Genomic DNA, 13,003 nt, shown 5'->3' on the forward strand with positions numbered 1-13,003 from the left:
TTTATAAACCAAGAACACCAATCTTAATTAAAAACAAACGACAACAAAACCCCCAAACAGACCACATAGTGCCTCAGTGGCCTATTGCCAGAGGTTTGAGAACACACTGGGTTCTGGAGTGGCCGATGGAGGCAGAGAGACTTGGGTTTGAACCTGAACTCCTCCTCTTCTCTAAGGTCAGGTTAAGTAAGTGGCTTCACCCCCTGGGCTCCAGGCTGGCGGTGAGACATTGCACACAGGTGGCTTGCTGGAAGGCTGAATGATTGAAAATCGTGGTGATGTCCACTGTTCATCTTCAGCTCCCTCCCAGTTCGTGTACTTCTGCATGGAAGTTCTTACTGTTGCTGGGAAGCGCACAACAGTCAGTGTGAGGAGTAGAGAACATCACAGAAGAAATGAGCTCTTAAGAAATGGGGACAGCTTATTGTATGCTGAGGAAGAATTACTATTGGAAGTTACTGTCATAGTCTTTTAATTGTACTGTAGGTTTTTTCCCCTTTTCATTCCTGGAAGGAACATCTCCCCCTCTTTCCTGGTCTTCCTCTTCCCTCAGCCCTACTCTTCCTCCCTTTTAATTTTTCTTTTTAACTTATTACCACCTTTTAGGATAGGGTACCCCTTTTAGCTACTTTTACTCATCTCTAAAAGATAGATAATGATACCTAATGGTTAAGGCTGTTCTGTGTGTGACTGAAGGTCAACATTAAGTATCTAGGACTTGTTTCTCCTATGGGAGGTGACCCAGGAGCTTCACCTGTGATGGTGCACGGGGCAGTTTCTCTGTCCCCATCAGCCACACCCCGCCCCCCCTCAGCACTGCTTTGACCCACTTTTATCTAACTCATCTTGTCTGTTGAACTCTCTCCTCACCCGGGCATTTCCGCCCATCCCATATGCTCTCCCTCCGTCATAATACTTTCCTTGGAAATCCAATTAATAGTGATTTATGTTTTCCTCATGAACTAGTTAACTTAGTTGGCAATTAATCACAGGCGAATCTCTGGTCTCCGCTGCATCATTTTATTATGATAATTACAGAATTATTAGTTAGCTTTATATGATTTATGTCTCACATCCTCAGCTAATTTATGAGTTCCCAGAGGGTAGTGGTCACATCTTACATGTCTTGGAACCCTCCCACCTGCTGCTGCACTGAGCACAGTTTCCTGTCATGCCATGGTTTAAGATCTATTGAGGGTGACTGGAGACCCAGATAGCATGTGCCTGTAGACAGGAGTGCCCAGTAGCGAGCACCGTGAGAGAAGCGCTTCCACCAATGAAGTTAGATTTACAGCGCCTCTTGTTAGGAGAGCAGAAAATCCTGGAGGTTGGGAAGAGGGCTGGGGACATAGCTCTGTGAGGAGGGCTGGTAGGTTCCAAGAGCCCTCACAGGCACTTTTGAAAACTGATGTATCTGCGAGAGAATTAGGGCAGGCCATGGCTGTGGTCATCTTCTAGGACACAGACTCAAACTTCGCTCTGTCCTTAGTAATTTACTTCCCGTCAGTTTTTCATTACATCTGGCTTTTACCTGTCCTGCTGGACTCGTGCTATAGTGAACTGATAAACTGTCTAGAAAGTTCTGGAAGGTAACAGTTGTGTGTTTTCGAATTTTAATCTAATCTGTTCTCTCTCTCTCTCTCTCTCTCTCTCTCTCTCTCTCTCTCTCTCTCTCTCTCTCTCTCTCTCTCTCTCTCTCCTCTCTCTCTGTTTTGAGCCAGGGTCTCACTGTGAAATCCATGCTCATTTTGAACTTAACCCTCCTGCCTTGGCTTCCTGAGAGCTGGGGTTATAGGACGCTCCACTATATTTAGTCTGTGGTGGAAATCTGTATGTTTTTTGTCTGAGTAAAGATGCCTTGATCTCATCTTTATTCTTGGGGGAAATATTGTCTGGGCATAAAAATCCACAAAGCCGTTGTTTTCCTTTAATACTTTTTCTTCAAAATTAATTTTTGCACTCTGTGTGTGTGTGTTTGCGCGCGCGTGTGTGTGTACCCAATCACAGTGTGGAGGTCAGAATGCAGCCTGAAGGAGTTGGTTCCCTGCTTTCATCATGGTGTGGTGGGGATTGAACTCAAGTCGTCTGGCTTGGTGGCCCATGACTGTCTGCTAAACCAAGCTGGCCCAAGACTTTCCTCAAAGGCCTTCTGTCTTCCATGGTTTCTGTGGAGCAGGGACTTGTAGAGCATTTAGGTCTGGGATGTTTTATAACTTTTTTTTTTTTTAAGGTAATGAGTCTTTTGCCCTCTAGTGGGTTTTTCCATTTTTTTCTCTGTTTTTGGTTTAGGTATAGTTTTTATTTGTGTCTGCCCATTTAGGGCTTTCAGTGACATTTTAATCTGTGATTAGAAAATGTCTGGTCATGGTCTCCTCAAGAACTGTTTCTAACTCACTCTTTTTCCTGTTTTCACAGACTTTCAAATTGCTCGTATTTTAAACTCTACAGTGTTTTCTCTGTGGAGCTTATGACCTTCTTACATGTTTTCATATTTTTGTCTATCAGTTTCGTTCTGTATATTTCCTTTGACCTGTTTTTTAGGTTCACATACCACACACCCCCACCCCCAAGTATCAAAGCTATTTTTTGGCCCATCCATTGAGTTCTTCATTTTAGTGACATGCGTTAAGTCTCTAATTTAAAATTTTAAAATAGTTTCTCTGACAAAAAATCTTCACCTTTGCCTTTTATTTCTTAAACATATTAGGCATCACTGTTTTTAAAACTATCCAAGGGCTGGGAGTGGTGGTTCAGGCTTTCAGTCAGATTTTGGGAGGCAGAGACAGATGGATCTCTGTGAGTTTGAGGCCAGCCTGGTCTACGTAGTGAAACCCTGTCTAAAATAAATGCCTGAAGACATTTAGTCTGTGTCTTTGTGTAACACTGTATCTGTTTAAGACCTGTGTTTATATCCTATGGGTCTGTTTCTATTGTTCATTATTTCTCTTGATTTTCTGTTTGTTGCTGTTTATCCTTATATTTCTAGCTATAGTGACTGAATGCTGTTGACTGCATATGAAGATCTCCGGAGATAATGGCTAACTCTTGGATAATGTTACTTTCCTCAATATAAGATTTACATTTCCTTTTTGGAAGCTCCAGTCTAGTTTAATTTGATTAGAAATTGAGATGATTCAAAACTGGGTTCCCATCTTTACTTGGTGTATTTCCACTTAGGTCAGTTTATGTGCCTCTGTGTGTGTGTGTGTGTGTGTGTGTGTGTGTGTGTATTCAGACATGTGTGCACATGTGTCTGTGTGCATGTGGAAACCTCATGCCAACATCACATCTCTTTGCCGATTGCTCTCCCTTTTATTTTTTGAGATACTGTCCCTCGTTGGAGCTTATCAATTTTGCTCGACTAGCTGGCCAGCAAGCAAGACCCAAAGATCCTTCTGTCTCCATTTCCCCCAAAACTAGGTTTATAGATGTGTGTTGCCACAGCTAGCAATTTACGTATACTGTTTCTTTTTATGTCAGCTCTAGGGATCCAACTGAGGTCTTCATGTCCAGCAAGTGCTTTCCTGACTGAAGCATTTTCTGAGTCCATCCATTTATTCTTATTGATTTACTATCATTTGTTTTATTTTATTTTCAATTGTGTGTGTGTGTGTGTGTGTGTGTGTGTGTGTGTGTGTGTGTGTACATGTGAGTGCAGGTGCCCTCGGAGGCTAGAGGCATCGGAGCCTCCTGGAGCTGGAGTTACAGGTGGTTGTAAGCCACTAACTTGGGTGCTGGGAAACAAGCCGTGGTCTTAAAAAAAAAAAAAAAAGAGCAGCAAGTGCTAACTGGCGAGCTACCTCTCCAGCCCCGTGGGTTTATTCGTTAGAGAGCTTGGCGAGGCTCCAGGGCCTCCTTTTCCTGGTTGAGTGCTGATCTTCAGTGGTCGTCTTAGTCACTTGAATGTATCCCAAGTTCTGGTCAGCTTCTGAGCCTCCTAACCCCCTCCCAGGAGTCAGCACTGCCTCTAGGATGTTTAGACATCTCTAGAAGATAACAGAACATCAACATGATGGAAATTGTAGTTTAGGCAGATGCATGTACTCGTGGCATATAAGAAAGAGAAACCGGAGAAGGAAATATCAGAATAATAGAGAGGCCATCCTAATAAAGGGCTTTCTAGAATCACAGGTAGAACCTGGGCCTCCCCCATCACATAGACTTGATGAGATCTCAGCTCCCCTAGCAGGTTGCCTTCCAGCAGTTCTCCAACCTACTCCTCTATAGGGCTTGGTATGTCCTAGACAAGCCCCCATCTCCTAGGGCTGCAATAGTTACATAACAAAATTCAACAAAACCTTAGTGTTAATACCCAGTCCATCAGAAGATAATAGCAATAGTAGTCATGGGTAGTATTACTATACCAAGAACAAAATCTCAGTTATTTAGATGGAAATTAATAAACATGGTTGATGATAGCTCTAATCAGGACCACGACATTGTCAGCTCCATGGTATATTAATCACTGCACGGCTTTATGCAGTGGCCTCAACACCACGGACAACCATATGGTGGTTCTATCTTATCGTGGGCTTTTGCATCCTGTGGTTTCTATTGCCTTGGGTCAACTGTGTTCTGAAACCATTAAGTATAAAATTCCATAAACAAGCATGAAGTTTAACATCACACACGGTTCTGAGTGGTGTAATGCAACCTCGTGCCTTTGGCTGTATCCCACCTGAGCAGTGAGCCATCCTGCTACTTATCATTAGATCCATCAGCTGTCACAGTATTGTGTTCATTCAGGTAACTCTTATTTTACCTAAGCTGGCCTCATGGGGCGAGAGTAGCGAGGTTAGTTATCAGTGAGGTTGCCGCAAAGAAACCGTAAGTACTTTCTTCGTATTCGAAGGTCAGAGCCCGTGCCGTGGTCTTCATGTGGTGGTCACAGGACAACTCTGTGGAGTCGGTTCTCTCTGCTTGTGGAGTCAGTTCTGTCTGCTTTCGTGTGCTCCCCCCCGCCCCCACTGAGCCAACTCCGGTTGGTTGGAAAAATTTAGCTTTTCTTTTTTTCTTTCTTTTTTTTTTTCGGTAGATAATTATAAAAGCAAGGATAATGTCATCACTTTTTTAGAGGTAGCTATTATAGATACTGGGGCACTTCTGTCAGAATGTAGGGCTCAGTGAATCCTCAAGAGACAGGGCAGTGCAAACAAAGCCAAGACACTTTCTCCTTCAGTGTGTGATAATCTTAGCACAGACGCTGTGTGCAATGGGAGAAAAACAATGGAAACAAATACAGAAAATTCCTAAATGTTTTTACATGTTTATTCACACGTCTTAGCTTATTTTGTGTTCCTGAAACAAAACGCCCGAGGTTGGGTCTTTATGACAGAAGATTTGCGCTAAGCTCGATGTTCTGGAGGTTCGGGAGCATGGAGGTGGTGGGGACTTCTGGCAGCTGACATCACAGGGAGTGTTTGGAATTAAGGTTGAGGGGGAGGTGCAAGGCTTGCCTATGGAAGCCCTCCTTTATTCATGATTGATTTTTATTTTATGTGTGTGGGTGTTAGCCTGCATGTATGTCTAGGCGTCACACGTATGCAGTGCCTGTAGAGGCCAGAAGAAGGGATCGGGTTCCTTGGAACTGGAATTACAGACTGTTGTGAGCTACCATGTGGGTTCTACGAACCAAACTCTGGTTCTCTATAAGAGCAGCTGGTGCTGATAACCATTGAGCCCTTTCTCCAGCTCTTTCCCATCACTGATTCAGGAACAAATCCAGTCCCAGGGACCTGACCTGTTCCAGAGCTAGCATTGATCTGCTCATGATGCTGGAGGCACCATAGCCTCATGACCTAGCAGTAGCCTCTACCGCTTGAGGTTCCACCAACTCACCCTACCACACTAGGAACCAAATTTCTAGCGTATGAACCTTTGAGGGACAAACCAAACAACTAGTATTTTGGCTAGGGAAGAGGTAAACTTTGAATTTGGACTGAACTGAATCCCTGTTAGGGATGGGCTAATGGACAGATGAAGCAGTAAAGCCTGGCAATTAGATGAATGGAAAAGATCTGCCGCCAGAAAGACCAGACATTGTAGGATGCCACAGAATATCCAGGCAATTCATATGGAACAATTAAAGGGCATCTGGATCTTGGCTTCTCAGAGCATGGTCCAGGGACCTAAGAGCTTATTAGTTTTCTCTCTGGCATTAGGGGATGTTGCACAATGGCCTTCCAGGGCCAGCTGCTGTTGACTGCTGTCTGGTTTCTGGTCCTTCTCCTTCTTTGTCTTTATGTTTTCTTCTTTCTTAGGGTTGCCATAACACAGACCGTATGGCTTAAAACAATAGCAGTGTATTCGCCGCAGTTCCACCGTGAGTCAAAAACCAAGGTGTTAGCAGGATCGTGCTTCCTCTGAAGGCTGGAGGAGAGGCTCCATCCTTGTTACATCTAGATTCTAGGAGCCTTGGGCATTAGTTGGTTTGGGGTAAGATTCACCCGGTCTCTGTTGCTGCTTCATGTGACTGTCTTCACTCCATGTCTAGGCCCACAGTTTCTTCTTGGTGTGTGTGAGTCTTCTAGTGAGACTCTGGTCAGGACATTTTCACCAGTAGGTAAATATATAGCCTTGATGTTTTAAGATGCTTTGTTTAATACACACTGTTGATTAATACTGAATTTACACCGAGCGAGGTGGCACACGCCTTTAATCCCAGCACCCAGGAGGCAGAGGTAGGCGGATCTCTGTGAGTTTGAGGCCAGTCTGGTCTATATATCGAATTCCAGGATAGCTGGGACTACCTGGAAAGACCCTGTCTCAAAAATAAACAACAGCAACAACAACAAAATGAACTCACAGCCAAGCATATATAACTCTGATATGACTCATGCCTGACTCTGAGTAAGCTTGTCTGATTACATGTATTTTTCCCATAAGGTACAGCACAGCCGTGTGTGTGTGTGTGTGTGTGTGTGTGTGTGTGTGTGTGTGTGTGCTTAGAAACACAACACAGTACTTCAGTACTACTTTGGGGGCATTTTAAATGATAAAGTGAACAACAAAAAGCTCAGAGATATTAAAAATGAAGTAGACTGTGGAAAGGACTCTGGTTTGCTGTAGGAGACGGGCAGCAAAAAACATACAGTGTTGCTTTGTTGACCTCAGCTGGCTGCATTCATACGAGGCATCTTGTATTTTACCCTTTGGCCCAAATCTGTAATGACCATAGAAAGCACTGTAAGGGTGGATTTTGCAGTTACAAATACATTTTTTAGTAAGATAATTCCCAGGTACAGAACTTGGAAATAATGTGCGTCAGCTCTCTGAATAGGTTATTTATGAATAAACATGGAAGGAAACATACTGTGATGATTTGCAAAGGAAGCAGGGGCTACTCAGGTGTGTCTCTCAGACTGCCCTGTCACCGAGTTTAGGCATGCCGGCAGCACTTCTCATAGATTGTCACCTCAGAAGTGGGATCTGTTTCTGTCTGCTAACGACTTGTGCAACTGTCCCTAATCCTGCTGTTCTGTCCCGCTTCATGTCTTGAGGTCTTCTTCTGAGGGAAGATTTGAGTAGGTTGTGGTCACCACTCTGCAGGGCACAGCCTTGAGGCAGTAGTGTGTGTAACTTTTCCCAGTGTTTTCAGAACTCTGTGGTAACTCCGGACACCTATACACAAAGCCCGACAGGTTTCTAATTCCCTTCTTGACTGAGTCCTGAATCCTGTAAGAATCACGATGTCAGGGAATGTTTTATCATACCCAACTCCCAGACTCTCATTTTCAATCCAAGATCCTTGAATGGATAGATGATGAATGAGTCAGTGGGTGAATGAATGCATGAATGGGACACTTTGAGATTCATGAAAAGCAGCTGTATTGGTGACTGCTCATCATCATCACATGTCCTTTTGTAACGTCTCTAAGGTTCCTATTACTGTCTCAAAGAGTGGCCACCTGGAGCCTGCAGATGTTGCACAAGGCCGCTGTTCCATAGCAGCATTGCATGGCTTGCTTAGAACTTGCCTGGTCCTTGTGTTGAACATTTACTGTGGTAAGCCAAGGCAGAACTTGGCTTCACAGGATTATGCATTTCACTCGAAGGAGTGAAGTTCATCCTCTCAAAGAGCTCACAGTTTGCATGGTGAGCGAGGCTGTGCACAGCTGAAAAGTTTATAGGCATAATAAGAGATGAGATGAGAGCCGAGACTAAAACGGCTGCCCTAAAGCAATGTCTGCTCCTCAGATAATCAGAGGACGATCTGTGAGAAGTGGAGGAGTTGGAAGAGGAAGGGTTGGTTGCTTCAGGCTGGAGTGATCTGGAATGACTTTTCAGAGAAGAGGTGTAGAGCTTAGGTCTCGGAAGACAGATAAAGATTGACAGGGCCAAAGAGGAAGGGAGAGCTTGGTGTGAGCAAGAAGCACAGAGGGCTTGAGCTGTGGGAGGGGAACAGGGAAAAGGTGGGGGATCCCATGTACAAAGGTGAAACCCTTGCTGATTCACATAATGGTGCTTAGTCTCTTGGCCCTAGCTGAGGACAGAGCAATAGGGCAGAGCTTGGCAAGATGGAGGAGAGAATAATGAGACATGAATCATCGTGATCCACATTCGTCTGTGTAGACTTCTCAGTTCATTTTGGAGGAAAAGAGATAGAGGACTGTCATGTCACATTGCCCGGGACGTCTTGTAGAGGGGACGCCTGAGTCAGGGTCACCTTGCTTTCAGGCACCAGACTGAATGTAAATGTACAGACCTAAGTATCATGAGGATGTAGGGTGCAGAGTTGGAAGCGACTTTATCAGTGATTGCACAGTAGCTGTGTTTGGGTGGCGAAAGGAAAGACTGCCGTGGAAGGAGTCTGGTGGGAGTGGAGAGAGGCGTTGTGTGGTCTGCTAGAGGAACCATAGTCCAGCCATGCAAGTGACTTTCAAAGGGAGAGCGAGCAAAGGGAAAAGGCATGTGGCTGAGTCAGAGCCGGGAGGCGGGTCCTGAAGGAAAACGCTGGATGGAATGACTAAGAGGTGGCGCGAGAGTTGACGTAGGAGCCAAGATGAGGACAGGGCAAGGTGCTGGTGAGCTCTGAGCATAAAGTGAGTCTAGAGGGAATGGCTGGTCGGTAACAAACCTTCCGTGAAACCAAATCAATCAGTGCTTTAGTGCCAGTATTCAGAGGTCTGATTATGTATACAGCCTAGATCCTCCAAGGAATGCACTGGCTACCAGAGTTAGCCTCAGAACTGTTTGCCTGGCATTTGCTTGGCGTTTGGAAGGTAAAAGTTTGGTCCTTGAATGTCTGGTATGTTGACAGTTTATGCTATAAGCCCAGCTTAGAGAGGATGGGGGAGGGTAAAGATTGGCTGGAGACAAAGTCACTACCATGTCCATAAAAACTTTCTTCAGTTGAGAGTCAGTATAGAGAATGTGAGGCCTGGTCCATATTCCTACCCAATGAAAGAGCAGGCTAGGCAAAAGAGCAGGTGGCAGGAGAGCTGGATATACCCAACTCCTCCCTAGGAAGAGGAGCCTAGGAAAGGGTCATGCCAAGGATGTAGAACTTGGTGATGCAGATAAGACGGTCAGTCACAGAAATACCAAATGCTGTGCTTCTCTTCTGCCACAGAGTACCATGCCGGTGGAAAGGATGCGGATGCGCCCATGGCTGGAGGAACAGATAAATTCGAATACGATACCAGGGCTAAAGTGGCTGAACAAGGTCGGTATGTTGGGTGTGTGTGTATGTGAGTATGTGTGTTGTGGGGGGAATGTGAGACAGAGAGAAGGGGAGGAAAGAAGAGAAAAGGGAAGGGAAGGGGAGGGAAGGGAAGAGAAGGGGTGTTTCCTGTTGAAAGTGTGCCCACTGGACCACCAAATAAAGTTGTGTTCAAAATCTTATGCTCATTCATACAGGGGACACCCAGCTAACAATGATCACAAAACATTCATTTTTCATGTCAAAAAGGTTTTGGTCACATTTCTGAAGTAAAGTGGGGTACAAAGAAAGAGTAAATTTAGGTGACGAGGAACGATGGAATCCAGGTAATGAACACGTGAGTCATGAAGGAGGATACAAAGCTAATTGTTTTTTAACGGTCACTGATTTACCTTTTTTTTGTTGTGATGGATAAGTACATAAAAATACAATGGATAGGAGAAATATAAAATGTGGCGTGGAGCCCCACAGCTTCAGTATGACTGCTCTCACTGTTCAGAAGTTCATGAGACTTTGTAGACTTTGGAGCTGGCTCATGTCCCACCATGATGCTTTTCTCTTGTAAGTTCTCTATGGTAAAGTTTTCATTTTTTTTTTAAGGTTTTTTTTCCCCCTGTCTTCTTCTCAGACTGTCACCTCAACCCGAGTACTGGTTGTAGCTTTGGTTTTCAGGTGACTTTGTGAAGCTCCTCTTGTGGCTTCTCCACAGAACCCTGCCCTCCACCCTTTCCTCAGATCTTGTCTTCGCTGCTCCAGCTTCTCTAGCACTAAAGGATACAGGGCTCCGTGTGGTGTTTGGTTTTGTCTGAGTGGAGGATCTTAGCCTTTAAATGTTTCTTTATTTCAGGAACTTTTGCTTTTGCCTCTTAAAAGTACTTTTTTAAAAAGTGCTGTTGTGCTGGGTGTGGCATTGCTTACCTTTAATCCCAGCACTCGGGAGGCAGAGGCAGGCAGCTGAGGATCCCTGTGAGTTTGAGGCCAGTCTGGTTGATAGAGTAAGTTCTAGGTCAGTCTGGATACAGCAAGACCCAGTCTCAGAAAACAAAAAGAGAAGTACTGTTATTACATGAAACCCTGCTTGTATGCCCACTTACCCTAAAAAAGTCGTTGTTAATTGCTTACATTTCCCTATATTCACACACACACACACACACACACACACACACACACACACACACACACACACTTTGTTAACTGCAACACTCTCAATTTAACTGATCTAGCTATTAGGGGTGAATCGAAGAGAGATAATGTGGGCAACTTTGTTTTTAATCTAAAAATGCACAGTCTAGAGCAGTGGTTCTCAGCCTTCCTAATGCTGCGATCCTTTAATACAGTTCCTCATGTTGTGGTGACCCTCAATCATAAAATTATTTTTGTTGCTACTTCATAACTATAATTTTTCTACTGTTATGAATCATAATATAAATATCTAATATTTGGGATATCCGATGTGTAACTCCTATGAAAGGGTCATTCAACCCCAAAGGGGTCATGATCCCACAGCTTGAGAAATACTGGTTCAGAGTAACAGCTGAATATGTTATGACTTCTCTAAGGAGGCTCAAGGGAGGATTTTTTCTCCTTCCACAAGAACACCAAGAATTGTGAGCAAATGTCTCTTTCTTCTTTTCCACTCTGCTCCCCTCATCTTTCAATCTTAAGGATGTGGTGAATAATTTAATGGGTCAGGCTTTATTTTCACACCAGGTGTAAGAGCTTAAAGCCAGAGAGCAGATTGTGGCCTGCTTTTAATGAGTGAGAAAGCTATTGTAGAGAAATTAAAAAAAAAATACCCAAACCTCAAAACTTCTGGTTTCATGTTGTCTTTTCTGATACCTCTTAAACCTTATTCTTTCTCTTGCCCATTTATTTTGAATTTACTATAACTAATTGAATATCTGTTCGAGTCTTTTCTGAAATAAGGTGGACCACAGAGAAGATTGAAATAAATAAACTATGTACTTGCTTCACATGATTTGTCCTGTACTGGAACGTTTTGTGGCAAGCAATATATTTTTTCCTCAGCTTGCAGCATCTATAGTTAGTTGAGGTTTAGGTATATAGTTAGTCTCTTCTAAAAATACAAGCACGAACTCAGACCACCCTTGACTGCTCAGTGAGCAGCAGAACAAATATAGGTAAAAGGAAAGAGGGTGTTAGTTTAGAGACAGTATGGGGAAATGTAGGGTAACAGAAAATAGTAATGGCAGCTGATGTTTGCTAAGTATTTTGTGCTATTTCCTCTTCTAAGCAAAGCATTACATACATCAACTCACTTAATCCCTACTCTGGGAAAAGGCTGTTATTTTTCATGTTGCAGACTAGGAAACTGAGGTACAGAGAGGTAAGGGGGACTTGTTTGGACTCATGGTGTGAGACTGAAGTATGGGTTTCTCAATTCTCAAGAGAAGCAAGTGGTCTGTTTCTGCTCTTTCTTTTTCCAACACCTGGGTTGTCTGTTCTCACTGTTGTTTGTCCTGAAGCACATCTGTATGTGGAGACCATGGGTGCCATTGTACCTCTTTTGTCAACTAGGCACTGGCAACCTGTAGTTAGGTGGTCTCTGCAGGAGGTTGACCAGTAGTCTCTACCTCCAGAGACCCATCCCAACCTCTAGAACTTGGGAATGTGACATTATTTGGAAAGGGGCTTTTAGTGCAGTTAAGGACTTCAAGATGACAGCATCTGGGTTATCTGCCTGGGTCCCTGAGTTCAAGGGCAGGTGTCTTTACAAGAGACAGAAGAACACAGAGGAAAAGCTTTGTGAAGAGAGAGGTGGATGCAATGAAGCCACAGCCAAGGGATTCCGAGATCTTCAGAAGCTGCAAGAGGGAGAAAAGACTCTTCTAGAAGTTTTGAAGAAAAAAAAAAAGTCTGCCAAAACATTGACTTTGGATTTCTGACTTTGAGAACTGTGATAGAATGCATTTCTATTGTAAACCACCCAGGGTGTGGCCATTTTTTTATAATAGCCCTAGGAAAAAAGTGCACCCTCTAAGTACTTCCTCCTCTGTGGAGACAGCTTTTTTGCTGCCCATTATCTCCAGCACTGGGGATAAAAAGCCTTGTGCTGCTGGGCAGGTACTCTGCCAGTGAGGTATACACATAGCCCTGTTCATATTTTCTGTTCTAGGGCCAGAGACAATCATTTTTCTTTGTATAACCAAACCCTTGACGTGCTCAGGGACCCTTCCCTGCTGGGAATCCCTTCTCAGTCTCCTGGCACCACAATTCTCTTCCCAGAGAAGAGTAGGGAAGGGGACCTCCTTGCCATCTTACAGGCACTTCGGCTAGAGCTGGACTTGGGGCCATCTGATTGAAAGGAACATGTCACTGGCT

The 13,003-nt window shown here is 44.1% G+C and overlaps 1 protein-coding gene across 6 annotated transcripts in view; it reads left to right on the top strand.

Annotated features, from left to right (window-relative positions):
* Nucleotides 1-13,003, top strand: part of Irf2 (interferon regulatory factor 2) — a 109,310-nt gene that overhangs the window by 44,731 nt on the left and 51,576 nt on the right. For 5 of the 6 annotated variants that reach the window (XM_052752247.1, XM_052752250.1, XM_052752248.1 and 2 more), the window contains one exon: nucleotides 9,572-9,664. In XM_052752247.1, the coding sequence (XP_052608207.1) occupies nucleotides 9,578-9,664 (87 nt within the window). In that variant the 5' untranslated portion in view covers nucleotides 9,572-9,577. Of the gene's footprint in view, nucleotides 1-6,283; nucleotides 6,436-9,571; nucleotides 9,665-13,003 lie in introns of those variants that run through there. The other variant, XM_052752249.1, reaches the window with a different exon arrangement.

Source organism: Peromyscus californicus, unplaced genomic scaffold (assembly GCF_007827085.1).
Source record: "Peromyscus californicus insignis strain IS unplaced genomic scaffold, ASM782708v3 Scaffold_23__1_contigs__length_62951481, whole genome shotgun sequence".
Taxonomy (NCBI): domain Eukaryota; kingdom Metazoa; phylum Chordata; class Mammalia; order Rodentia; family Cricetidae; genus Peromyscus; species Peromyscus californicus.